Source organism: Staurois parvus, unplaced genomic scaffold, assembly GCF_062004578.1.
Source record: "Staurois parvus isolate SC_StPar_1 unplaced genomic scaffold, SC_StPar_1.0 ptg000015l, whole genome shotgun sequence".
In the NCBI taxonomy this organism is placed as follows: Eukaryota; Metazoa; Chordata; class Amphibia; order Anura; family Ranidae; genus Staurois; species Staurois parvus.
The window spans coordinates 6,991,213-7,018,078 of record NW_028317811.1 but is presented as its reverse complement, the minus strand read 5'-3'; the positions used below and the strand labels follow the sequence as shown (position 1 = coordinate 7,018,078).

At 39.5% G+C, this 26,866-nt stretch overlaps 1 protein-coding gene across 3 annotated transcripts in view; it reads left to right on the top strand.

Annotated features, from left to right (window-relative positions):
* Window positions 1-25,665, top strand: part of ROCK1 (Rho associated coiled-coil containing protein kinase 1) — a 191,484-nt gene extending 165,819 nt beyond the window's left edge. The window contains exons 25-33 of one of the 3 annotated variants that reach the window (XM_089678309.1): window positions 2,317-2,402; window positions 3,997-4,185; window positions 5,416-5,581; window positions 13,454-13,530; window positions 14,570-14,658; window positions 15,639-15,717; window positions 15,820-16,081; window positions 19,465-19,669; window positions 23,421-25,665. In XM_089678309.1, coding sequence (XP_089534435.1) covers window positions 2,317-2,402; window positions 3,997-4,185; window positions 5,416-5,581; window positions 13,454-13,530; window positions 14,570-14,658; window positions 15,639-15,717; window positions 15,820-16,081; window positions 19,465-19,669; window positions 23,421-23,424 — 1,157 coding nt within the window. In that variant the 3' untranslated portion in view covers window positions 23,425-25,665. Of the gene's footprint in view, window positions 1-2,316; window positions 2,403-3,996; window positions 4,186-5,415; window positions 5,582-13,056; window positions 13,106-13,453; window positions 13,531-14,569; window positions 14,659-15,638; window positions 15,718-15,819; window positions 16,082-19,464; window positions 19,674-23,420 lie in introns of those variants that run through there. The other 2 variants (XM_089678311.1, XR_016312867.1) reach the window with 2 other exon arrangements.
* The last annotated feature ends 1,201 nt before the right edge of the window (window positions 25,666-26,866 follow it).

Sequence of the window (26,866 nt, the reverse complement as noted above, 5' to 3'; positions counted from 1 at the left end):
TTTGAGGGGGGGGGGGGGGGGGGTAAATATAAAAAAACTAAATGTGGCAGCATAAGTGTGCACGCCCTCTTATAACTGGGGATGTAGCTGTGTTCGGAATTAAGCAGTCACATTCAAAATCATGCTAAATAGGAGTCAGTACACTCCTGCCATCATTTAAAGTCCTTTGATTAACCCCAAATAAAGTTCAGCTGTTCTAGTAGGTCTTTCCTGACATATTTTTTTAGTCGCATCCTACAGCAAAAGCCATGGTCCGCAGATAGCTTCCAAAGCATCAGAGGGGATCTCATTGTCTATCAGGGGAAGGGTACAAAAGAATTGCCAAGGCATTAGATATACCATGGAACACAGTGAAGACCGTCATCAAGTGGAGAAAATATGGCGCAACAGTGACATTACCAAGAACTGGATGTCCCTCCAAAATTTTTGAAAAGACGAAAAGAAAACTGGTCTGGGAGGCTGCCAAGAAGCTTACAGCAACATCAAAGGAGCTGTAGGAATATCTGGCAAGTACTGGCTGTGTGGTACATGTGACAACAATCTTCCATATTCTTCATATGTCTGGGATATGGGGTAGAGTAGCAAGACGGAAGCCTTTTCTTCTGAAGAAAAATATCCAAGCCGGGCTAAAGTTTACAAAAACACATCTGAATTCTCCCAATAAGCATGTAGGAAAATGTGTTATGGTCTGATGAAAGCAAGGTTGAACGTTTTGGCCATAATTCCAGAAGATATGTTTGGCGCAAAAACAACACTGCACATCACCAAAAGAACACCATACCCACAGTGAAGCATGGTGGTGGCAGCATCATGCTTTGGGGCTGTTTTTCTTCAGCTGGAACTGGGGCCTTAGTCAAGGTAGAGGGAATTATGAACAGTTCCAAATACCAGTCAATATTGGCACAAAACCTTCAGGCTTCTGCTAGAAATCTGAACATGAAGAGGAATTTCATCTTTCAGCATGACAACAACCCAAAGCATACATCCAAATCAAAAAAGGAATGGCTTCACCAGAAGAAGATTAAAGTTTTGGAATGGCCCAGACCTGAATCCGATTGAAAATCTGTGGGGTGATCTGAAGAGGGCTGTGCACAGGAGATGCCCTCGCAATCTGACAGATTTGGAGTGTTTTTGCAAGGAAGAGTGGGCAAATATTGCCAAGTCAAGATGTGCCATGCTGATAGACTCATACCCAAAAAGACGGAGTGCTGTAATAAAATCAAAAGGTGCTTCAACAAAGTATTAATTTAAGGGTGTGCACAATTATGCAACCATATTATTTTAGTTTTTTTATTTTTACTTCTTTCCACTTAAAAGATTTCAGTTTGTTGTTCAACTGAGTTGTACAGTTTATAGGTTACATTAAAGGTGGAAGAAGTTCTGAAATGGTTTACTTTTTGTCATTTTTTTACATCACAGAAATCTGGAATTTTAACAGGGGTGTGTAGACTTTTTATATCCACTGTATGCTGCTTTTATTTTTCTAAAAATATGAACAGCGCTCAGGTTATTATATATTATGACAAATCTCAAATCTCTTTAAAATCTCTTAGGCCTCGTTCACACCAAATGTGCAGAAAAACTCATGGAAACTGATGCGCCGATTTCACTGACATCTCTGCACCATGGTGTGAAGGAGCCCTTAAAGTGACATGCACTTAATCAAAATAGCTTGGTGCAAACATAATTTTAAAGTGCTCAAAAGTTATAAACTTTTAGTGCTATACCAATAATGCATGTGCAAACAAAGTCCAATACTGTACCTTATGCAGTTATTAATAAAGTGCACAGCTATGTGTCCAAAATATCCACATTCAAACGTGCTCCTGCTCTCCCCTCAAGTTGCTCACTCACCAGAGTTATAGGATTTGGTGGACTACTGGTAACAGATAATGCTCCTATGTACATCTGAAGGAGAAGCCTGTCATTTACAATAGAAAAAATGTATAAGTGAGCATGTCCACCCACTTAGTGTCAGGAATGAGTAGGTTGCGAGCTTACTGAACAGAACTAGTGCAATTGCTGGGCAGCTAGGCATGGGTCCTTTCCATTATATTCTCTTCCTAATGTTTTGTCTTAAAAAAAAGCAGTTTCCTAATAACTATTCTGCTCATTGGATCAAATGTAATTTGTATATCCAGTCAATATTTTTTTTTATGTTTACCTTGGTACACAGTGCTCATTACAAAGTAAATTGAATGCTATTGTATTTTTCCTGTGTAATAAAAAAGCAGAAACCACAATTGGCTCTCTATTGTTGTAGTGTATATGTTAGATATTTGTCACCTCGTAATATATGTATTCTTTGTATGTTAGAGTTTAAGGTGAAACAAGAGGAAATTAGTGCCATGAAGATTACGTATGAGAAGAATATTAACACTGAAAGAACACTTAAGACCCAGGTAAATCTGACTTATATTTTATGGATGCAGCCTTCAGTGATTGTTTTGGAGGTACAGCTGTCCCTGAATCTGTTAATAGCCCATTCTCTCACAATGATACTTTAGCCCTTCCTTTGCTCCGCAACCACCCTGTTAACCTGCTGTAGTACGTAGTAGAGTGGGAAGCTCTGTGTGCACCACCACATAAGTGTGCTCTAGACTGGTAATAAGCAAATCAAGTGGCAAGCACTGCATCATGGTTGTGCACTTCAAGGACATCAAAAGGCAGACAGGGGGAGGGGAAGAGTATCATATTTTAAAGTTACTAAAGTGGACCTGAACTCAAAAAGGAAATGTTTGCTGTAATATAGGGAACATCTACAAGTGTTAATTTTTATTAAGCAATATTCTGAAAAATCTAACATTAGTCTAGAATTCCTCCTATAAGTAGCAGTACACTTTCTGGCTTGTAGGGGTGCCTAGGCCCTCCTGAACCTACAGCCTCATAGCTCTGTATCAGTAGTGTGAGATTCAAGGCACTTCAATTGTGACTACTAGTCTTTAGGAGACCAGATTGAGATTTGGTGATGTTACTACTGTGCTGCTTACTAAAGCAAGACCACAGGCAAGAGTTCTCCTTTACATTCTGCTTGTCCTATTTTGGGCACAGCTTCCAGAGTTCAGTTCCTCTTTAACCTCCCTGGCGGTATGATTATTTCAGATTTTTGGTGCTGAAAGCGGTACCATTATTTTGCATGGAAATTTGGCGTTTTATATTGTAGGCTGTAATTTTTAGGAGTAACTCACTGAAATCTGTCCGAACAAGAGTCTAGTAAACATCCCGGGTATGTTAAAATTTGAAACACGAAATCATAAATTATAATTTAATGAATAATCATAAAAAAATAATATAAATTTAATTCAATAATATCAAACCAAAAACACTGAAATTTAAAATATAGCACCAAGTTCGCACATCACTGATCTTAGTTGCAAAATCTTTTTCAGTGTCTGATGACGAATTTCCCCACAAATCATCACTCAGTTCTTCAAGTAGTTCTAATTTACTATCGCTGTTCTCTAGCTGGTCTAAAACCGCTTCTGACATAAAGGGACGCTTTTTGGACGCCATGGACGTTTCTCAGTTTCCAGGCAAAAAGAACAGTAAAAATGCAGGCAGGACAAAGCACTAGGGACAAAATGTATGTGAAATGGTTTGATACAGTAATCTTTTACTATGTGATTTTAGTGAATGTCACTTTTTGTAATTTTCAAATTTCCCACCAGTTCTTTTATACTGTACATCTCTTGAACATTTGGGAGAGTTAACCTATGCTGAAGGAGTCTTTTTTTTTTTTTTTTTTTCCCCCCCCAGTAACATCAGAGTCTTCTTGCGTGTATAGTTGAGTTGTGCTTTAATTCGTGTTTTTTGTGTATTACTGCCACTTTTACAGGGCGCTAAGCACAGTGTGCCCTAAAACATAAATGTTCCTACAGAACTCTACCTTGCACTACTTTTATAATACATCTATTCAGTATGCTAAATGTTCACACAATGTTTGTATACTTGGTATCAATTACTAATGAAGTGCATTTGGAAACAATTATGTTTCAGGCTGTAAATAAACTGGCTGAAATTATGAACAGGAAAGACTTCAAACTGGACAGAAAGAAAGCGAACACACAAGATTTGAGAAAGAAGGAGAAAGAAAACCGGAAGCTGCAGTTAGATCTTAACCAGGAGAAGGAGAAGTACAATCAAATGGCTATGAAGTTCCAGAAAGAGATAGAGGAGACATTATTGGTAATCTCTTTTGTTCCTGGATGTTGTATTCGCTGTTGTCTGAAGTTTAATGAGACGTGATTCCTTATTTCGATAGAGTGTGTAAATTAACAGTCAATCAGAGTTAACTCTGCAGACGTAAGATCAGTATATGATTAATCTAATTGGGGTGGGTTTGATGCTCTTGATACAGTCTGTGGTCACAATGAATTGGGATATAATTAGATCTTAAATTTGTAAATGTTTTGGGGTTTCCCTTTGATGATACAGTAATGTAAATTCAGCTGGCCATACACAGCAGGCTGAGAAATACGCATGGAGGGACAAATCAGCAGTGCCTGCTATTGTATTGAGACAGCCAGCATCTGTCAAAATACAAAGTGCTTCTTTGATTTTTCAGCTTAAGAGTGTCGGGTGGGAGTGCCAACAAAGCTACCCACAAAAGGATTTGGCCTTTCTTTTTCCAGGAACCAGAAAAAATTCAAATGCTGTACTCTTTTTCCTTATTGCATCTCTAAGTTGAAAAAAAAAAGAGCTCCTTATTATAATAGTGGGAAACCTAGCCATCTCCATCTGGTGAATCTTCCCATGTTTCATTTTCCAATTTCCCATTCCACATAGGTTTCTCTAAGAGAATCTCTTCTGATCCATCTTTCCTGCCCTCTACCCTTTCCTACCCCAAGAGTAAGAAATGTAACAAAAACGTCATGGGTGCAATAGGGGTCCCTGCTCATCTGATTTTGGTCATACATTATATATGTAAATTGTAGAATACTCTTATGTTGTAAGACACTTGTCAACACTGTTATCTTGTATTGACACACGTAACTCTAATTTAACCACTTAAGGACTGCCCGCCTGCAGTGTTCTGTGGACGGGTGTCCCGTACAGGCACAGCAACATACTTGTATGTCGCTGGGCTCTTCCAGGTATGGGGCGCGCACTCCTGCCTGCCGACTCCCTCTGTGATTAGACACAGTGGGATTTTTTCAGCAGGTCCCAGACACTGATTCATGGCCAGAACCTGCTGATCGGCTGTGTCCAATCACAGTCCAGATCCCTGTGTTGACATTTAACACAGGGCTCTGTACAGAGCGGAACAATTTATGTATCTTCTCCTTGCAAAGGTTTTTTTTGAAGATTTATTTAACCTTCATTGTAGTCCTGAAACCCCAAACCTTAAGTTTTATATAGCTTTTAACATAGACAGTAGACTGTAAAATTACCAAAACATTGATTTCTATTTTGTAGCAACTTACTGAGGAAAGCATCTACAAGAATGAGCTTCAGATGCAGCTAGACAGCAAAGATAGTGACATTGAACAGCTACGTGCTAGACTGGCAGAGTTACAGCTCCGTATGGACTCTACAAGTGTTGCCAGTTTGCAGCCAGACGAAGCAGATGGCATGATAGGTGGTAAGTGCTGAAAATATTCCTTTCTAACAATCTCTGATATGTATGTATGTTTAAATCTACTGGTTGTCAGATATAAATAACTTTTGTTTAAACATTTTTGTTTCATGGCTGAAAATAGAGATCATCATCCTTGTGTTAAAAACTTTTGAATTGAGCATTTTTTAGGTGTAATAAGGTGCAAAGTATTAAATGCATGCTGCTTATCTCCATCAGTGATATGAGGGGCTGGGGGGGAATGATTACCTTTTCTTGGTACTGCATCTTGATATGGAGACCTCATTTTAGTATGAGGCACTAAAAGCTTGGTTTTAGGGGAATGGAGATTATATCTCTTCTGCAGAGTCTGAGATCTCTAAAAACTTGTAAATCTAGTCCGGATATACAGTCATGGCCGAAATTGTTGGCACCCTTGATATTTCTCCAGGAAATCATGTATTTCTCACGAAACGTATTGCATTAACACATGTTTTGCTATACACATGTTTATTCCCTTTGTGTGTATTGGGACAAAACAAAAAAAGGGAGGAAAGAAAGCAAATTCGACATAATGTCACACAAACCTCCAAAAATGGGCTGGACAAAAGTATTGGCACCCTTTCACAACTGCGGATAAATAAGAATGTTACAAGCATGTGATGCTCCTGTAAACTCACCTGGGGCAAGTAACAGGTGTGGGCAATATAGAAATCACACCTGAAAGCAGATAAAAAGGAGAGACGTTCACTTAACCTTTGCATTGTGTGTCTGTCTGTGCCACACTAAGCATGGACAACAGAAAGAGGAGACGAGAACTGTCTGAGGACCTGAGAACCAAAATTGTGGCAAAATATCAACAATCTCAAGGTTACAAGTCCATCTCCAGAGAACTAGATTTGCCTTTGTCCACAGTGCGCAACATTATCAAGAAGTTTGCAACCCATGGCACTGTAGCTAATCTCCCTGGTCGTGGACGGATGAGGAAAATTGATGAAAGATTGCAACGCAGAATAGTCCGGATGGTGGATAAGCAGCCCCAAACATGTTCCAAAGACATTCAAGCTGTCCTGCAGGCTCAGGGAGCATCAGTGTCAGCGCGAACTATCCGTCGACATTTAAATGAAATGAAACGCTATGGCAGGAGACCCAGGAGGACCCCACTGCTGACACAGAGACATAAAAAAGCAAGACTACAGTTTGCCAAAATGTACTTGAGTAAGCCAAAAGCCTTCTGGGAAAACGTCTTGTGGACAGATGAGACCAAGATAGAGCTTTTCGGTAAAGCACATCATTCTACTGTTTACCGAAAACGGAATGAGGCCTACAAAGAACAAAACACAGTACCTACGGTAAAATATGGTGGAGGTTCAATGATGTTTTGGGGTTGTTTTGCTGCCTCTGGCACTGGGTGCCTTGACTGTGTGCAAGGCATCATGAAATCTGAGGATTACCAAAGGATTTTGGGTCGCACTGTAGGGCCCAGTGTCAGAAAGCTGGGTTTGCGTCCAAGATCCTGGGTCTTCCAGCAGGACAATGACCCCAAACATACGTCAAAAAGCACTCAGAAATGGATGGCAAAGAAGCGCTGGAGAGTTCTGAAGTGGCCAGCAATGAGCCCAGATCTAAATCCCATTGAACACCTGTGGAGAGATCTTAAAATTGCTGTTGGGAAAAGGTGTCCTTCCAATAAGAGAGACCTGGAGCTGTTTGCAAAGGAAGAGTGGTCCAAAATTCCGGGTGAGAGGTGTCAGAAGCTTATTGATGGTTATAGGAAGCGACTGATTTCAGTTATGTTTTCCAAAGGGTGTGCAACCAAATATTAAGTTAAGGGTGCCAATACTTTTGTCCAGCCCATTTTTGGGGTTTTGTGTGACATTATGTCATATTTGCTTTTCTGCCTCTGTTTTATATTTGTTCCAATACATACAAAGGGAATAAACATGTGTATAGCAAAACATGTGTTAATGCAATACCTTTTTTGTGTGAAATACTTGATTTTCAGGAAAAATATCAAGGGTGCCAACAATTTCGGCCATGACTGTATGTATATACATTATAGTTTAAATTGGATCTCTAGACCATTTTTGTTGTCACCTCTGTCAAGTATTTGGTGTCTGCTTTACCTTAACTCCCTTTCCCAGAGACCAGTTTTGGCTGGAGTTCAATCTTAAAAATGTTTAATATTAGCAGCTACCTTCATGAAATATGATTTTTAAAGCCTGGTGTACTTATCACATAACTCATCTTGATGTTTCAGTTGTATGCAAAGACGTAGATGAGACTGGTTTGAGTAACACCCAGATTGTGCAACATATGTGAAAATAGCATTACTAATTACTGACTCAGATTTCCGTTTCAGGTGAAATAGATGTCTGTATAATATGACTAAAAAGTCAACATTTCTAGACTGAAATACCAGTGCAGTTATATCGAAGTTTTGTAAATGTTTTTGTATATTCACATCATTCCTGCCCTCAAGGAGCTTACAGTCTAAAGTCCCTAACTCAAATTCATACATGCACATGCTAGGACAAATTTTAGACAGCCAATTAACCTATGTGCTTGACTAAACTGAAGTACTTAGAGGAAACTCAGGCAAGCACAGGTAGAATATGCAAACTCCATGCAGGTAATGACTTGGTTAGGATTCAATCTGACACCCCTATAATGTGTGTGTGTGTGTGTGTGTGTATATATATATATATATATATATATATATATATATATCTATGTATTTCTTTATATATTTGATTGTTTAACTCCAATGCCACAGTAACACTTATATGGGCTTTAAACCTGGGCGCTGCAAATATGTGTTCTTTTATTTGTGCTGGGAGCACACTCTCAGCACAGAGCCCAGAGTTTCATAATAACAATCAGGACACGGGACTCCCAGTTCCTGATCACCTGATTGCTATGATAGGCTCTGATTGACTTTCACAGTGATCAGTCACTGTGTAGCCTGCCTCTGTGTTTTCTTTCTCTTCTGATTGGAGAGAAAGATACATTGTGTAAACAACCAAAAGTGTGTAAAAATAAAGTAAGTTCATGTACTTGACCTTTATTTCTTACATGATTGAACTTTATTAAGATGAATATTGGGTATGTACCTTTTTCCTGTTGTACAGGTGAAACTCGAAATATTAGAACATCGTGCAAAATTTCATTTATTTCAGTAATGCAACTTAAAAGGTGAAACTAATATATGAGATAGACTCATTATATACAAAGCAAGATAGTTCAAGCCGTGATTTGTCATAATTGTGTTGATTATGGCTTACAGCTCATGAATACCCCAAATCCACAATCTCAGAAAATTAGAATATTACATGCAATCAATAAAACAAGGATTGTACATAGAACAATATCGGACCTCCGAAAAGTATAAGCATGCATATGTACTCAGTACTTGGTTTGGGTCCCTTTTGCAGCAATTACTGCCTCAATGCGGCATAGCATGGAAGCTATCAGCCTGTGGCACTCACTTCTGAGGTGTTATGGAAGACCAGGATGCTTCAATAGCGTCCTTAAGATCTTCTGCTTTGTTCGGTCTCATGTCTCTCATCTTTCTCTTGGTAATGCCCCTTAGATTCTCTATGGGGTTCAGTTCAAGCGAGTTTGCTGGCCAATCAAGCACAGTAATCCCATGGTCATTGAACCAGGTTTTGGTACTTTTGGCAGTGTGGGCAGGTGCCAAGTCCTGCTGGAAAATTAAGTCAGTATCCCCATAAAGCTCATCTGAGGAAGGAAGCATGAAGTGCTCCAAAATCTGGTAGATGGCTGCGTTGACCCTGGACTTAATGAAGCACAGTAGACCAACACCAGCAGATGACATGGCTCCCCAAATCAACACAGACTGTAGAAACTTCACACTGGACTTCAAGCGTCTTGCAGTGTGTGCCTCTCCATTCTTCCTCCATACTCTGGGTCCTTGGTTTCCAAATGAGATGCAAAAGTTGCTCTCATCAGAAAAGAGGACTTTGGACCACTGAGCAACAGACCAGGTCTGTTTTTCTTTAGCCCAGGTAAGATGCTTCTGACGTTGTTTGTTGTTCAGGAGCGGCTTGACAAGAGGAATACGACATTTGAAGCCCATGTCCAGGATCCGTCTGTGTGTGGTGGCTCTTGATGCACTGACTCCAGCCTCAGTCCACTCCTTGTGAAAGTCCCCAACACTTTTGAATGGCCTTTTCCTGACAATCCTCTCCAGGCTGCGGTCATCCCTGCTGCTTGTGCACCTTTTTCTTCCACACTTTTCTCTTCCACATAACTTTCTATTAATGTGCTTTGATATAGCACTTTGGAAACATCCAACTTCTTTTGCAATTACCTTTTGAGGCTTTCTCTCCTTATGGAGGGTGTCAATGATGGTTTTCTGCACAACTGTCAGGTCAGCAGTCTTTCCCATGATTGGGATTCCTACTGAACCAGACTGAGAGACCATTTAAAGGCTCAGGAACCCTTTGCAGGTGTGGCTATGGTGGTTATGGCTTAATTAGCTGATTAGAGTGGGACACTTTGAGCCTAGAATATTGCACCTTTTCACAATATTCTAATTTTCTGTGATTGTGGATTTGGGGTTTTCATGAGCTGTAAGCCATAATCATCAGAACTATGACAAATCACGGCTTTGCATGTAAGGAGTCTATCTCATATATTTCACCTTTTAAGTTGCATTACTGAAATAAATGAACTTTTGCATGGTATTCTAATTTTTCGAGTTTCACCTGTATACTATACGTTATGTTGGTATGCTGTTCTTGCAGTCTATTCCTTAATTAAAAAAAATGTTTGTAAACCATAAAAATAAATAATAAACAATATAGAAAAAAACAGCTAGATCAATGCCTGATCTAGGTCAGGGTTAGTTTTTGTATCGAGGTAAGGGTTAAAGGTCAATGCCAGGGTCAGTATATTTTAGGTAAGATTTTCAAAAACCGTTTTCTTTTTAAAGCTAGTATTGGTGTTAGTGGGTTTTAGGCAGGATAAAACATTAAAGCAATACTAAAGGTTAATTTTTTTTTTTTTGTAAAATAACCAACATGTTCTACTTACCTGCTGTGTGCTATGGTTTTGCACAGAGCAGCCTGGACCCTCCTCTTAGGTCCCCTGCCAGAGGTTGCTGTGCACATTGCTGGATCGCGAAGGGTCTCGGGTAAGTATTGAGGGGACTGGGGGCACTGCTGCAAACAAAAGGTTTTTTACCTTCATGCATAGAATGCATGAAGGTAATAAACCTTGAGCCTTTACAGCCATTTTAAATCAAACCATGTACTCTTGTTTCTGGGTCCTACTACAGGTACATACAACAAATAACATACACGTGTGTAGTATCACTGCAACCAAGAGCAGGAGATTTTATTGTGGGTTGTTGTTTGGTGGTGTCCCTAAGCACAAGAAAGCACCGGGGATCTTACACTTCAGAACACAGGAGCTGCTATACTTCTGTGTTCCTAAGGCATGAGGACCAGTCAGCCCTATTGACTTCCAACTAGTAACTTGGTTTTGATAAACAGTATTATACAAAAGTTTTAGGCAGGAATGAAGAAATGCTGTAAAGTAAGAATGCTTTCAAAATGTATGCATGTTCATCAGGTTACAAAATGCAAAGTGAGCAAACAGAAGAAAAATTTAAATCAAATCAATATTTTGTGTGAATACCCCCTTGGCTTTAAACCAGCATCAATTCTTACATTTGCACACTTTCTACACTTGCACAAAGTCAGGGATTTTGTATGATTAGAGTCAGGTTTATGATTAGCCAGTTTTACCAAGCAGATGCTAATGATCATCAATTTCACATGTAGGTCAAAACAGTCATTAACTTAAACAGAAACCGCTTTGTAGGAGGCTTAAACCTGGATGAGGAACAGACAGACACTGCTACTAAGTTGAGGTTTTGGAAGATGTTTCATGTCACAGGTCATACATCATGGCAAGACTGAGCACAGCAGCAGTACACAAGTTATACTGCATCAGCAAGGTCTCTCCCAGGCAAAGATTTCAAAGGAGACTGAGGTTTCAAGATGTGCTGGTCAAGCTCTTTCAAAGAAGCACAAATAAACAGGCAATGTTGAAGACCATAGATATAGTAGTTGACCAAGGAAACCTCATGGAGCAGATGAAAGACACATCATGCTTTCTTCCCTCAGAAGATGTACAGCAGTGCCCTCCGCGCAGAACTGTCAGAAACCAGCGAGACCCAGGTACACCCAACTATTGACCTGTGAAGTCTGGCCAGAAGTGGTCTTCACAGAAGAATTGCAGCCAAAAATCCATACCTTCAAAATGGAAACAAGGTTAAGCAGTTGAACTGTGTTTGAGAACATAGGAACTGGGTGCAGAAAATGGCAGCAGGTGCTCTGGACTGATGAGTCAAAATTTGAAATGTTTGGCTGTAGCAAAAGGCAGTTTTGTTAGCCTAAGGGCTGGAGTGTGGTACAATGAGTGTCTGAAGGACACAGCGAAGCATGGTGGAGGTTCCTTGCAAGTTTGAAGCTACATTTCTGCAAATGGAGTTAGAGATTCCATCAGGATCAATGGTGTCCTCAGTGCTGAGAAATACAGGCAGATACCTATCCATCATACCATACCAACAGGGAGGCATGTGATTGGCCCCAAATTGATTCTGCTGCAGGATAATGCCCCCAAGCATACAGCCAATATCATTAGGAACTATTCAGTGTAAAGGAGAACAAGTTTGGCCCCCGCAGAGCCCTGATCTCAACATTATCAGGTCTGTCTGGGATTACATGAAGAGACAGAAGGATTTGAGGAAGCCTACATCCACAGATTCTGTGGTTAATTCCCCAAGATTTTGGGAACAACCTACCTGCTGAGTTCCTTCAAAAACTTTGTGCAAGTGTACCTAGAGGAATTGATGCTGTTTTGAAGGCAAGGGGAGGTCACACAAAATGTTGATTTGGATTTATCTTCTGTTCATTTTGTTAATTGATTAAAAAAAAAATTTACTAACACTTCTATTTCTGAAAGCATTCTTAATTTACAACATTTTTTCACAGGCTTTTTGCTGCCTAAAACTTTGCACGGTAGTGTATATTCAGTCGGTGGCAATGTTTTAAAGGGTTTTATATCTTGTTTTCTAATAATCATCCTATTCATTTACTGTTAGAACAAAGCAGTTTCTAAATATGAGATATGAACATACATGCTAATTTTATCAATAATGGAAACAAATCTGTGTGTGGAAAACACATCTTTGTGTTTCAGTATCTTCTGTTTCACTTTGTTAGCATTCAGTGGTGTTGCTGGACCATCATTTCGTAGGTGTGTGTGTGTGTGTCATTGCAGTGCTTATTTTGGTTGGGGGGAATGTGACGGGTTACCTTGTACTGCTGGGACCCAGTTACTAGCAGAACTAGGCATGTTGTTAACTGACAGATGACTAGTATGCTTACCTGTGACACAGATCAAGTTTTATATGCAGAGGAGCTCTTCTTCCCACTAAATAAACTGTTTGTCTCTTATTCTCCGTTTAGTTGAGTCTACCTGCATTCCTTATTTCTTTCTCTCCTATTCTTGTCTTCTGTGAGTAAATGGAACTGCCTGTTACTAGTGGCCGGCTTTTCAGACAGCTTAATGCACTTCCAGCTTTCAGATTTGATTTCTGGCCTTTGATTCAGTTGTGCTCGTATTTTTTTTTACTTTTGCCTTGGATATATTGTCTTGGTTTTTAAACACTCTTCATGTTCAACTTGAATCACTATCTGCAAGTTTTTTTCTGCTTGTGGGCATGAAGTGTTTGAGAGCCCAGTGTACATCTCTGCTATCTTTCTTGCCATGCCTTTCCATTCTGCATGTCCCAGTATCCCGCACAAAGCTCTGGCTGCATGGTGACTTGTACAAATGACTAAACAGAACATCATCTGTTTGTAGAATCCGAATCAAGAATTGAAGGATGGCTCTCTATACCCAACAGAGGGAACATTAAAAGGCATGGATGGAAGAAACAGGTTTGTGAACAGTGAAGTATTTCAGAAGTTATTCCTTACAGGCTTATTTATTCTAAGGAATTGTTATCAGATCACATTATCTAGGTGCAGTTACCAGTAGCAACCAGTGAGCTTTCAGTTTGCCATAGGCACTTTAGGGAAGGATCTGTTTTATTGGTTTTCTATTACTTTTGATATTCCATAAATATTCACGGTAATATCATCTACAGTAATACAATTCAAAGCAACATGTTCATTTGCATATTCTATATTTAAAATACAAGTCCTCCCAAAGCTGATAACTGTTGCAGTTACATTTAAAATGGTATGAAAAAGTTGAATGTAAATGTCTTACTATGAGATTTGCTGTAAATCATTCCCTACACCACTTCAAAATCCAAGGCACAGGCAGCAAAGAAAAAATACTGCTATCTGTGTGGAAGCAGCAGTATCTCTGCAGTGGTCTGACATCCCCTCCTCTCCAAGTCAGAGTTCTAGCTCTTCCATTAGCAGGTAGTGTAAGCTTTGGTGGAGAAGTTGCTGAATTTTCATAATTGCAGAGTACCCTATTTACCACCTCTTCTTTTCGCCATGCAGAGAGGTTATAGAAAACCTTGGTGCTTTACTTTGGAACTTTGTGCATTAGTATACATAAAACCGGTAACCTTAGACTATAGCTTGCACTGTCTGACCATATCTGGCTCAGTCACCTGTTTCTGCCAACATGACCCTGAACAGAAGCATTCATCTTGATCAAGTGCTGAGATTTAAAGGGAACTTATAAAGATAAAAAATATATGTTATGATTGCTGACTTGCTCTTGCAGGTCTGAGCTCTAGGGCTGTCATTCTTGGTTTAATACTTAGTAAGTCACTAAAGTGGAACATGTTTGTGTTTACCAGATACATCTTTTCGTACATCCTTGTTAGGTGACTCGGGTACATGAAGTAAGGATCATAGCACTGAGCTTACCAGAACTGTTGAAGATTATTTTGTGAAGTTTCCTAACATCATACCTTTGTTTACTTTCATATTTTAAAAGTTATTTCTCTCTTTATAGTATGTCGTGGTTAGCAGTAAAAAGATTCTGTTTTACGAAGATGAGCAGAATAAAGAACAGTCCAACCCATCAATGGTACTAGACATAGAGTAAGTTTGTTTTGTGTTTTCTGTTCTTTCCTGTCACTCAGATGTGTCATAAAGCTTAAGGCAGTTGTAAAGTCAAATTTTTAAAAAAAATAATAAACATGTTATGGGTAGCTGCTATGTGCAGTGGTATTGCACAGAGCCACCCTGAACCCCCTCTCTCAGGGTCTCCCACTGGCGCTCTTTTCAGTTCCTCCTCTGTGTCTGCCCCAAGGCAAAATGTTTGCTATGGGGGAAGATGATGCTTGCTCCCAATTCAGGCTGTGTGCCTCCATAGACGCACACAGTGCACCTTCAGGTTGATGGTGTATCTAAACCTTCTAGTACACCTAACACAACCCTCCCCCCTCCAGACAGACAGTGCTGCCTTCCACAGGTGTCTCTGTTGCTCCTTCATCCAGAGTGGGGATACTCTAATACAAGAGATGTGTTACTGGCCAGATCACCATGTGAAAACAGGGGAAAAAGCTTTAAAAAAAAAAAATGCAGCCACCACATCTGCAAATTGGAAAGCTGCAATTTTGTTTTGGGTTTAACACCACTTTAAGGTGTTGTAAGCTGCAATATATTACATTTTTATTTACGGTTTACCCAACAAAAGCTTTTTTTTTTTTTTTTCAATTCTGGTCAGCTACTTTCACTCATCTCTTGCATAGTACACAGCCAGATAGGTGGCACGTTTGTTTCCTGATGGCATGTGATCCTCCAGCCTAATCATTAGAGAATACATATTTATCATCACCTCTCTCCAGTAAGCAGGGGCTGGCCCTGGATACAATAAAAGTAAACCAGGAAGTAGCAGAATTAATATAATGACTGGCAGTGAAGTATCAGAAGAATGGCTGCTAAAAAATGCAAATCCTTTTGCATGTAAAACTATAAAAATATATACATTCCAACTGTGTATTTAGGTCTTTCAATTCACTTAAAAAGAAAAAACAAAAAAAACCTTCCAATTAAATGTTTCCGTTTTGTGTTTTCAGTAAGCTTTTTCATGTCCGCCCTGTTACACAAGGAGATGTTTACAGAGCAAATACTGATGAGATCCCGAAGATATTTCAGGTAAACATTAATGACTGTCACTAAGTAATGTAGCAAAAGGTAGACGTAAGTTTGCTTGTTAGATGATTTCTTGGTGTAAAACTGCCATTTCCTCTTCTGCAGATACTGTATGCCAATGAAGGGGAATGCAGGAAAGACCAGGAATTGGAACCAGTACAGCAAGCTGAGAAGACCAATTTCCTTAGCCACAAAGGACACGAGTTCATCCCAACACTCTACCACTTCCCCGCAAATTGTGAGGCTTGTTCCAAGCCTTTGTGGCATGTTTTCAAGCCACCCCCTGCACTGGAATGCCGGAGGTGCCATGTTAAGTGCCATAAAGACCACTTGGATCGAAAGGAGGAAGTCATCGCCCCTTGTAAAGGTTAGTATAGAGACTAGGATGTGTAAGCTAAATTTATGCATTTTAAAATATACTTTATATGTTTGGATAAGTTCCTAATATGGCCTGTAAATGTTCAAAGATCACAATGCAGCCTATCACTGCAAAGAACCTGTAATGAGAGAAATACTGGGGCTACTGTTGCTGACTTTGACTTCTGAAAATGCTAGTACAAGTGTCAAAAAGTATCTGTTCTGAGTTTGAAAGTATTAACCACTTCAGCCCCAAGCCATTTCTGGCACTTGCTAACATTTCAAAATCAGTAGTTTTTGATAGAAAATGTCTTAGAACCCCCAAATATTTTATATATATATAAATTATTTTTTTTATTACTTTATTTTAAAGCAGAGGCCCTAGAAAATACCTTGTTGGTGGGTTTTGCATTTTTTAAATCTCAAACAGTATTTGCGCAATGGTTCTTTAAACACAATTTTGGGGAAAAATACACTTTTTTTCTATTTTTATTGGGGAAAAAATAAACAAAATACATAACCCAATTTTTTTTTGTAAAATATAAAAGATGGTGTTACGCTGAGTAAAAAAACCTGTCACGCTGTAAAATTGCACACGCCCTTGCAACGGCAACAGACGGCGTAATTTTACTATTCTTGGGCACCCTTTAAAAGCCTTTACAGATTACCACTTTAGATTTACAGAGGAGGTTTAGTGGTAAAACTACTGCCCATGACCTGACTATTGCAGTGATACCTCACTTGTGTGGGACAATCGCTGTTTGCATGCAGGACTGACCTTCGCTCATGAGCACGGAGGGGGGTCCTTTTAAAATGTGTGTGTGTGTGTATATATATATATATATATATATATATATATTTTAACACTGTCACTTTAAAAAAAAATTCTATCTTTTTATTTTATTGCTATTACAAGGAATTGAAACATCCCCTGTGACAGCAGTAGACATGATGTGACAGGTATTTTTATGAAGGGATCTGTGGTCCGAGACCCCCAAATCCCTCCTCTGCACTTGAAAGCATTCAAAACACCAAGATCAGTGTTTTTGAATGCTTTCAGATTTTTAAAAATGGTGCTGAAAGTTTTCAAGTAAACCAGAAGTGATGTCAATTCGCTTGGGACTCCCAGTGGGACAGGTGATCCCAAGACTACTGAAGGTGGGGGGATGTCCCTTCCCACTGCTTGTACATGCAATCGAGCGGCTGGTAGCTTGTACAAGAGATCTGATTGCCAGCTCTAAAAGATGGTACCGGGGTGATGTCTACAGCTGCAGGCATCACTCCAGTACAACCACAGAAAGTCCAGCAATGTACGGGTACTCCGCTGGTCAGGAAGTGGCTTAAAGCAAGAGAGCTAGCAAGGTAGCCAGGGAACTAGCTTCTATAGAAGAGCTCAGAAATGGTAGGTTCCATGTTTTTCCCTTTTACAGGCTTTTTTTAATTTTTCACGTATTCTAGAAAGTGCATTTCTTGTAGGTTTTAATGAACTGTGTATGCTGCGTCACTTGAATTACATTCACCCATAAGTTATTGGATTAGTCTTAGGTCTACAGTTTCCTCACATTCACCTTTCTCCAGGATGGTGCTATATGGATTATTTCTTGCACAGGGCAATATAAACCTTTTCCATCAATAGTATCAGCAACCGCTACTCAAAAATGCTGCTTGTATATCAAGTTCACATATATAGATTGCTCAGCCTTTTCATTTCAAAAGGTCAGTCCATCCAAACTTGATATTTTCTTTGTTGATACTAAAGAGATAAGTTGCTTAATTGCGTTAAAGAAGAACTCTGGGATAGGCAACAAAAATCACCCATTTGTACACCCTCCTACACAAAACACTAAACCGTTCAAGTGGTAGTCATTTCTCATATGTTATTTTTACGTACAGGTAAGTTTATGATACAGCTTACCTGTAGGTAAAATGAACGTGCTCCATTTCGGAGATGATATAGCGAGCAGCAGCTGGTGACATCACCGTTGCATGGGCTCTGAATGAATGTTACAGGTATGCTGTTCCTTCAGAGCTCTGTGTCGCGATTGAGATGTCCTTGCGGGTGTGCCAATCAAGCAGCTGCAGCCTACGAACCCAGAAGGAAGAACAGATGAAGATGGAAGCCTCTGCAACTCTGAAAGCATGCCACTGGAGAACTTTGTTTTAAGGCATGTCCTTCATAATGTGCTAGTATGCGATGCATACTAGCACAATATGCCTTTGCCTTGCAGGGGAAATTTTTTTTTTTTCCTGTTTGCTAATGCTTTAATAACATTTTGAAAACCCTTACTATTTAGGAGAAAAGTCTAATTGAATTTTCATGACCTCGTCTCCATAATTCAAAAGATTACAGAATCTGCTCTGCCAAGGTGGAGGTGTAACAGCTGGGATTACATCATATCCTCTCCTCTCTCTCTGCAATAAAAGGAAACTACAGTTCCAATCAACCACAGGGAATTGTAGTGAATGTGGGCAGATACAATAGTCCTGTACATGTTGAATGTGTCTGAGTGTCCCAGTCTGCCCACCACTTAATTTGGACTGCATTACATCACTGCTTCCTGGAGAAAACTACAGAAAGGATGTGCCAAAACCAGAGAATGGGGGGAATAGGAGGCACAGCAGTCACTGGTCTTACAAACAGGAATCCAAAGAGAATTAACAGATTGATTTGAAAATGAAAAGGCTATTTCAGAACAACTGAGTGAGCCAGAAGATGGATGACCTATTCAGTGAAGTTAGGAAATCAGTAACGGACATGTAAAGAAGTTTTTGCCCAGAGTTCTGCTTTAATTAAATTATCAGCTGAGCAGCAAAGCAGTATATTTAAATGTAAAGTACAGGGGAAAACAGCCTTGTGCACCAATACTCACATCAAGTCATTAGCTGTTACATTTCAATAATCCTCTGTGCATTGCATTGCTGCTCTTCATAGTCTCATTCTTGTGTGCATTTATATTGTTGGCCTAAGCAGGGCTGAAATACAGAGAAGTGACTGCAGGGGAGTGAAATTCTGGGTCCCTAGCAGTAGCAGGACTATTTGTCTCTATCATGCATTGACTTTTTATACCCTTTGGGAACCCATTAGTGAGATTTATGTGCTCGAATAGCATGGTTTTACACACCTGCTGTGGACTTTTACATCGAAGGCCTGTTCCCCTTATTGAATTTTTTCTCTTTTGTGATATAAAGAATGCAACAGGGGAAAGGCATCACCAAAGTCTCCAAGATGAGCAAAAAAAGGCAGTTGTAACGATTATGACATTAATTCCACAAGAGGTATAAGTAGACAGCAGGTGACCGATTCCACTCATAATAGCCGTGTTACTTTTTAAGACTAACTTTCTATTGGGTGTTGTGACCTCTTGCTAATGTTTTATGTTTGTTTTTTGACAGTGAGCTATGATGTGACATCTGCAAGGGATTTGCTTTTATTGGCCTGCTCTCAGGATGAGCAGAAAAAATGGGTGACACATTTAGTAAAAAAGATACCTAAAACCCCACCATCAAACTTCGTCCGTGTTTCCCCAAGAACAATGTCTACTAGGTCAACAAACCAGTCCTTCAGAAAGCCCCCTAAGTCTGGGTCAGGGAAAGCCAGGTAAGAGCACAGCTGCATAGATTCTATATATACCTTGCATAGGGCTTTCAAGTGGCTGATTGCATTCAGAATTGTATAGTGTATGCATATAATGACCACATAAGAGACAAACTGTGATCACACCATCTATAGTCCTCATATAAATAGAGCAATTATGTGAAAGTTATACATTGTGTTTTGAATTACTAAACCAGTCTACTCACCAAGTGTTACTCTACGATTGTTGAAATTAAAAAAGAAAACCCTAGGTAAGATATGTACATTGCAAGGATTTGCCAGACTCCTACCTTCCAATGTTCCAAAGAAATAGATGTCCTTTCTTTGACCAATTTCTGAATAGAAGGGTCAGCCTTCATTTTAATTACCTGAGCAAGCTGCATTCTAATGAGGACATCAGCAGTGCCTGCATCCCTTTAGAAGAGGACAGGCATCAGAAAGCATCTTGCCAAAAATGAAATTCCTGTTGCAGGGGCTGCCTTAAATTTGATTTGTCTTGTGCAGACTTCTGGGTTACGCAGTGAGCCAATCATACAAGTAGGAAATGTTCTTTCTGTGAGCATTTTGTATACAAACAGTGTACAGATGCTTCTAGGTTTCCATATTAGAAGTGGTTGTAAACCCTTACATATGCCCAGTGAAGTGACTGGCCTCAGGTGATACACAGGAAAAAGTCCACCTACATAAGTTGTACCTGTCTGCCTATAGTCCTCTCTTCTCTACAGCCGTTCAAAGTACTGAATTTATAAGCTCATCTGAGAGTTCAGAAAAAAAGGGGACTGGGAGCTGAAATTACATTCTGCAGAGCTCAGTGAGGAGAGTTCTGAGAGCTGATTGGAGGGAAGAGACACACCACTCTCCACACAGCTCACAGGAGCAGATCTGAGGCTGTCAATCTGCTGGAGGTCCCCCTCCCACTTTCACCATTTTTCTCTTGGTGTCAGGAAAACTTGTCAGAATTGATTCATGCAGATGGCAGAGGAACAAGGCAGCCAACAGAAATGTCATTTAGTGCTCTTAACCACTTGCCTACCAGGCACTTTTACCCCCTGCCTGCCCAGGCCAATTTTCAGCTTTCAGTGTTTTTGCACTTTGAATGACAATTGCGCGGTAATGCAACATTGTACCCATGTGAAATTTTTATAATCACCACTGGGTGTTTTACTTTTTGCACTATAAATGAAAAAAGAGCCAATCAGTGCAGCCTCATCAACGCACAAAATTTTTTAATAGAGACAGAAAACTTTTTTTTTATCAAAATGATTGGCTGCAGCTAATCACATGGTACAGACCGGGCCAATCACAGCCCATCTGTGTTATGTGATTACTGTGACCAATCACAGCTAGTGACAATCATTTTGCAATTGGCTGAGCAGGAACTGTTTAAAGGAGAAGTATAGCCAAAGCTTTTTTTGCTGTACTTCTGTGGATCATGGGAGTCCAGTTTGTTCTGCACTCTTATGACCTGTTTTCAGCTGACAGCGTACTGAAGTCCGAGGTTGGCTGACGTCACTCAGCCGGTCCAGGCTGGGAGAAGATCCCGACTTAAAAGTCTGGATCCATCCCAGAATCTGGAGCGGCACATGGCTCATCCTCTCAGTGAATCACTGAAAGCCTGAGCCAGCTGCTCCCTCCCCCTCCACAGCCCAGTGCTCCAGTGAGCATTGGGGGGGTGTGCTGAGCAGACAGCGGTGACTGACAGTCCCGCTATCTGCTCAGAGCGGCTGTGAGAACTCAGAGGTCATGTGATCACTGAGTTCTCATCCTTAAAGCCGGCGGGGGACAGATGCAGCATTGGACCAATGCTGCATCCACCTAGATAAGTATAAATGGGGAAAAAAAGCCCTAATTCTCTTTTTAAGTTCAGCTTCCTCGACTCTCTCTGTGCTGCTCCCCTAGCTAAAACGAATACGAACATGCCTAGAAAACTTAGGAAAACATAAAGTTAAAATACATTCTTTAGAGAGAATTCACTAATCTACAGTCCAATAAAATATAAACTTTTCTAGAATTGTCAATAGCAACCACGTTGTAATACAGTCTATGGATATGTTTAATGTGCAAGAAAAGCCTTATACCTAAATACTCCCTCGCAATCATTAATGTAAGTGTTATGGTCCAAAAGTTCTCCGTGCAGCCAGCTTCCTTCTCTCTCAGCCAGTGTTGAGTTAAAGTCTGCACAGCTGCATATGTGGACCAGACCATCTGCCATCCCTCCTAAGTGATTCATTTTTATTATTTATGATAGCGAGAGCCTGTGATGTCTGGTTGTGGCAGGGCTGGGTTTGTATGTGCATGATCGAACAGTCACAAACAACGGTACCAGCCACTTTCAGCTACACAGGGCAACCGTTGTCGGTGAAAGCCAGAAGGGTTGTGGAATGTCTACATTAGACTGTTGTTTCTAATCAAACATAGCAATCCAACTACAACTAAATGAAAACATTTTTTTTTTTTTTTGGATAGAGTGGAGATGGATTTGAACACCTGTCAGGTTTTTATTGCTGTCTGTGCCCTCGTTTGGGAGATTCGCCCTCTCTGTTTGTCCTGTTTACCGTTATCTCTGAAAGTGGAAGTAAAAGAAAATCCCAAATTTTGAGTTGTCTCCCAGAAAAGTAAGAGAGGGGAAATCTTCCAATGGGGACACTAGTTCTGGTGACATGGGGGTCCTCAAGGGATTCCCTTAATTTACAGGGATTTCCTCTCACTTTCTGTTTTGGATATTGGACATAAAGTGAAAGTTAATCTCCCCAATGGGACACAGATGGCAAAAAATAAACGGGTCATAACCCTTCCTTACTCAATCCAAAATGAAAAAAAAAGTTTTTTGCCTATAGCTTTAGTTTAATATACAAGTTTACTGTATTCTTCATGTAAAGAAAGGGTAGATTTTTATTTTAATTGGAATTCCACTTTAACGTCTGCTCATTGGAATACAGGCAGTGTTGTCTGCATGACGGCACAGTAAACTTGAAGTTTGAGCTGGCCAGGTAAGCTAGGGTCGCTGAAAAATGCTACTTGCCATGATTTGTGGGATCAAAATAGTGGGAATGGATATTTTTTTTATAAACTATTAAAACCCAACTCTGGGTTTGGGGATTGGGGATTGGTGATTGGGTAACTATTACAACTAGAGCTGTTTTTTTTTTTTTTTTTTTTTTTAAACTACTGCAAGGTAATTATTTTCTTCTTTTCTTTTTATTCCCCAAACTGGAATTTGGGCTTTTAAAGTAAATACAGGACCAATAAGTGACTTGTGTAAGAAAATCGAGAAATGTGTTTATTTATTACAGGTACTTATATAGTGCCGTAAATTTTTGCTGTTTTTCACACACACACCTCAAGGGGCGTACAATCTTAGGTCCCTAACTTACATTCATATATACACATACTAGGGCCAATTTAGACAGGATCCAATTAACCTACCAGCATGTCTTTGGAGTGTGGGAAGAAACTGGAGTAACCAGAGGAAACCCACACAGGTTCAGGGAGAACATGCAAACTCCAGGCAGGTAGTTCCTTGGTTGGGATAAGGAATATTACTATGCTTTCTTTGATGGCAGGTTCACTTTAAATTTCACAAAGATGATTTTTTTTTTTCTTTAACACACCACTGTTTGGGCTTTGTTACAAACTACATTGAGTCATTGGAATTTGAGGTTACATTTTTCAATCAGTTATTCTTGTATTTTCTCTGTAGTATACCTTTAAGTCGGTACTTATACATTTTTTTTTCTTGCTTACTCTCTTCCAGCTAATAACTGTGAGCCACTGTGTGAGTTCATGAAGTTGGCCTTCCCTACAATAGACTGGTGCAGAGAGCTGCTATTTCCATCAATACCAGTGTTTCAGGCTTCAGGGTTCTTGTGTGCTTCTGTTTTTCCCCTGCTTAGGCAGAAAGCATGCTGTGAGGGTCTTCTATTGCGGGTTTGCTGAAAGATTAGACAAATTATTACTATGTAATGCAAGTAAAACAAAGCTTAGCAATGTTTATTTTCATATATATATATTTATATTCAAATCAATATGAAGATATTCTTTGGATATCTGTGAAAGCCTGTCGGTATGACGGAATGCAGCTTATGCACATATGAGGATTGGAGCAACTACACCTTGTATGGACAAGCAAAGGAATATGTCTCAAAATGAGAACAGATGTCCGTAGATAGTATCTCCATCTTCCTGAAGACTGCAGTTTCAGCTTGAGAGAAGCTAAGTGACCACTTGAACTTTAGTGCCTTCACTTTACAGCTTGTGGCAGCCTTACAGCAGATGCGGGCAAAGAGATCCTGTTCTATGCTTTGCAGAATATATTAGTTATTCCTCAAGGTGAAAGGTCAAGATATTTGTTTTAACTATGCATTTTATTAATTTTTTTTTTTAATTTCCTTTTGTTTTGCCAAGCCATATTGAATTGTGTTAGTACATAGAGGCATTAGAAACTAACAGTACAAAACCAAGTTTTACATGTGTGTTTATTTTGTATTGTATTGCCTTACAGTTTTTAAAGAACGTTAAGTTAACGGACATATAAAATATGTATGCACTGTGTGAACTTGTAAATTATTGTTAGAACACTTTTTTTATTGGATATGGCTTTGTTCTTTTTAGTGCCTTATTTCAGTCGTTTTTACTGCCATGTTTAAAGGATCTGGGCACAAAATGTAGTTTCCTGAAAGTGAAACCATTATCATATGCAGGTTTTAGCTGCCTCCAAGTTACATTTCCACTAGAAGAGGGAGATCGTGAGACCGATTTTAAGGAGAATCCAGAGAAAGGGATTGAGTAGCCCTAACAATGGGATTTCATGCTTGTATAATCCACATGATCACCAGTGGTTTGTAAGAAATTCCCATATTGCATCATGCTTGTTTGCATAAGGGCTGCATGGATCTATTCAGCCACAGCACAGAAGAATCTCCGCTAGAGATGCTCCAACTGTAACACCATCTTGCAGGTCACATGGCCTAAATACATTATTGGCTGGCTTGGAGTGTCATGCAGTACATTAACAATCACCAAATTTGCTCTAAAAGATACTGTAGGTATTCCAAGCATGTAGTCAAGAGTTGCTTTACTAGTCACGTTGGACAAATGTCCCATATGACTGTGTAAGTGCATAAGAAATAACTAATTTCAGATGCCCGTTTTTACATTCCTTGTGTCGCTAAAAGTTCCAGGGTTTTAAACAGCTGATATGCTCCATATTGGAGCACATTAGCCTTTTAGCCATCCGGTGGTGATTTGGCATCCAAGAAACTTATATGGCTTTTGGTGCTTTTGTAAGTTCCCTAGTCAGCTCCCACATCTGTCTGGCAAAGGAGCTCTGAAGGTAGATCTTGAGCAGGCCTGACAAGAAGGGGTGGCCTTCCTTCTTTTTTTGGTTACATGTGAATGCCCATTTCTAACTGTTGTAGTTATGTAACCACAACTATTTGGAAGATATCTTCTGTAGACCCTTGCTTTTCTGTTTTTTAATTTTTTTTGTCCAATAAAAGTTTTTAAGACGTATCATGTGATTCCTGTACAATCACTGATCTAAACTACCTGATAAGGTTTGTGTTTTAAATTATGCTGAGCATATGTGCAGTTGAAAGCATTAAAACATAAAAGAAAAAAAAAAAGTTTCACATTTTTATATATTCTTGATAATATAGGGAATCTAATATAAATGTCTCTGCTTATTAGCAGAAACAAATTAAGGTATGGGCAATAATGGTTTATTTTTATTTGTTGGTTTTTTTTTCGTTTTGATTTTTTTATGTTTTTTTTACCAAATACCTCTTCAGTAATTTATAATGGCTTTGCAGTTATATGTATTAAAAATAGAAAAAAAGCACTGGAAAACTGGTTCTTCTGAAGGCAATTTGCATGTTTCAAGTGGTATTGAAATCCGCACTGATGGATATGTAATAATAAACATATCTGTTATTAATATGCTAATGACCGTGTGATCATTTTGAAAAAAAGAATAAAAAAATAAAACCTATTTATAGAAATCCTGTTTCCAAAGGATTATTGATGTTTGATTTGGAATTCTGTATGCCTTAAAGTGGATCTGAACTCAAATATGTAGATTTGCTGGTTTAGGGAATAAAAATATGTCTAAGATATAAATCTAAAAACTTGCTGAACAAAAGTAGGGAAAAAAAAAGCTTTTTAGAAAATAAAACTGTTCACGTGTATTCCACTTGAGTATTGTACACTGCAGCAAAGTGTGACAGCTAGGCATTGCAATGCCTGCAATACACCACTCCACTTTGTCAGTAGTCTAGTAATCCTAGCCTGGTGCTGCTGGAACATTCATACTGCCTCTTCCTTACAAAAGGCCTGTTACAAAAAAAGAAAGTTAATGCTAACAACCACCAATCCGATTCCTAACTACCTCACCGACCTGATATCCAAATACCACCCAACACATACTCTTCGCTCCTCACAAGACCTCCTACTCTGTAGCACCCTGGTCTCCTCCTCCCATGCCCAACTCCAGGACTTCTCCAGGTCTTCCCCCCATCCTCTGGAACTCACTACCCCAATCCATCATACTGTCACCTACCCTCCTCACCTTTAGGCACACCCCGAAAACCCATCTCTTCAGGGAAGCCTACCCCGCCTTCACCTAACAGCCGATCTCCACCACTCCTCCTAACACTCCATCCCCCACAGCCATTTCCTCCTGTACCACTATCCCCTCCCTCCTAGATTGTAAGATCCAAGGAGCAGGGCCCTCGAACCCCTCGTGTATTGTATTGTTACTGTATTGTCTCATGTACTGTCTCCCACTATAATGTACAGCGCTGAGCAAACTTTTTGGCACTATATAAATACTGTATTATAATAATAATAATGTGAATGGTGATGAGGGAAGCACAGAGGGGAACTTTGCACAGCTGAGGTGTTGGGATATACTCTTACTGACCCCTGAGGTGCTCTTTGTTGTTGCAGTAGTGGATTACAGAAAATTCAGAGTAAGGTACATTTTTTAGTGATTTTTTTTTTTTTAAATCTAATTAGTTAAAATAGGGTGCATTAGAAGCTTACTGAAGAGTCTTTGTTGCTTGAAATTGCTCTTTTTTTTCTCTACATGTACTGTAAAAATGCCAATAAAATGCTGATGCTTCTAAACGCTTCTGAATGCTACTAAACAATTTTATTACCAGTGTTTTTTTATCCAGTGTTTGAGCTTAAAAAAAATAATGT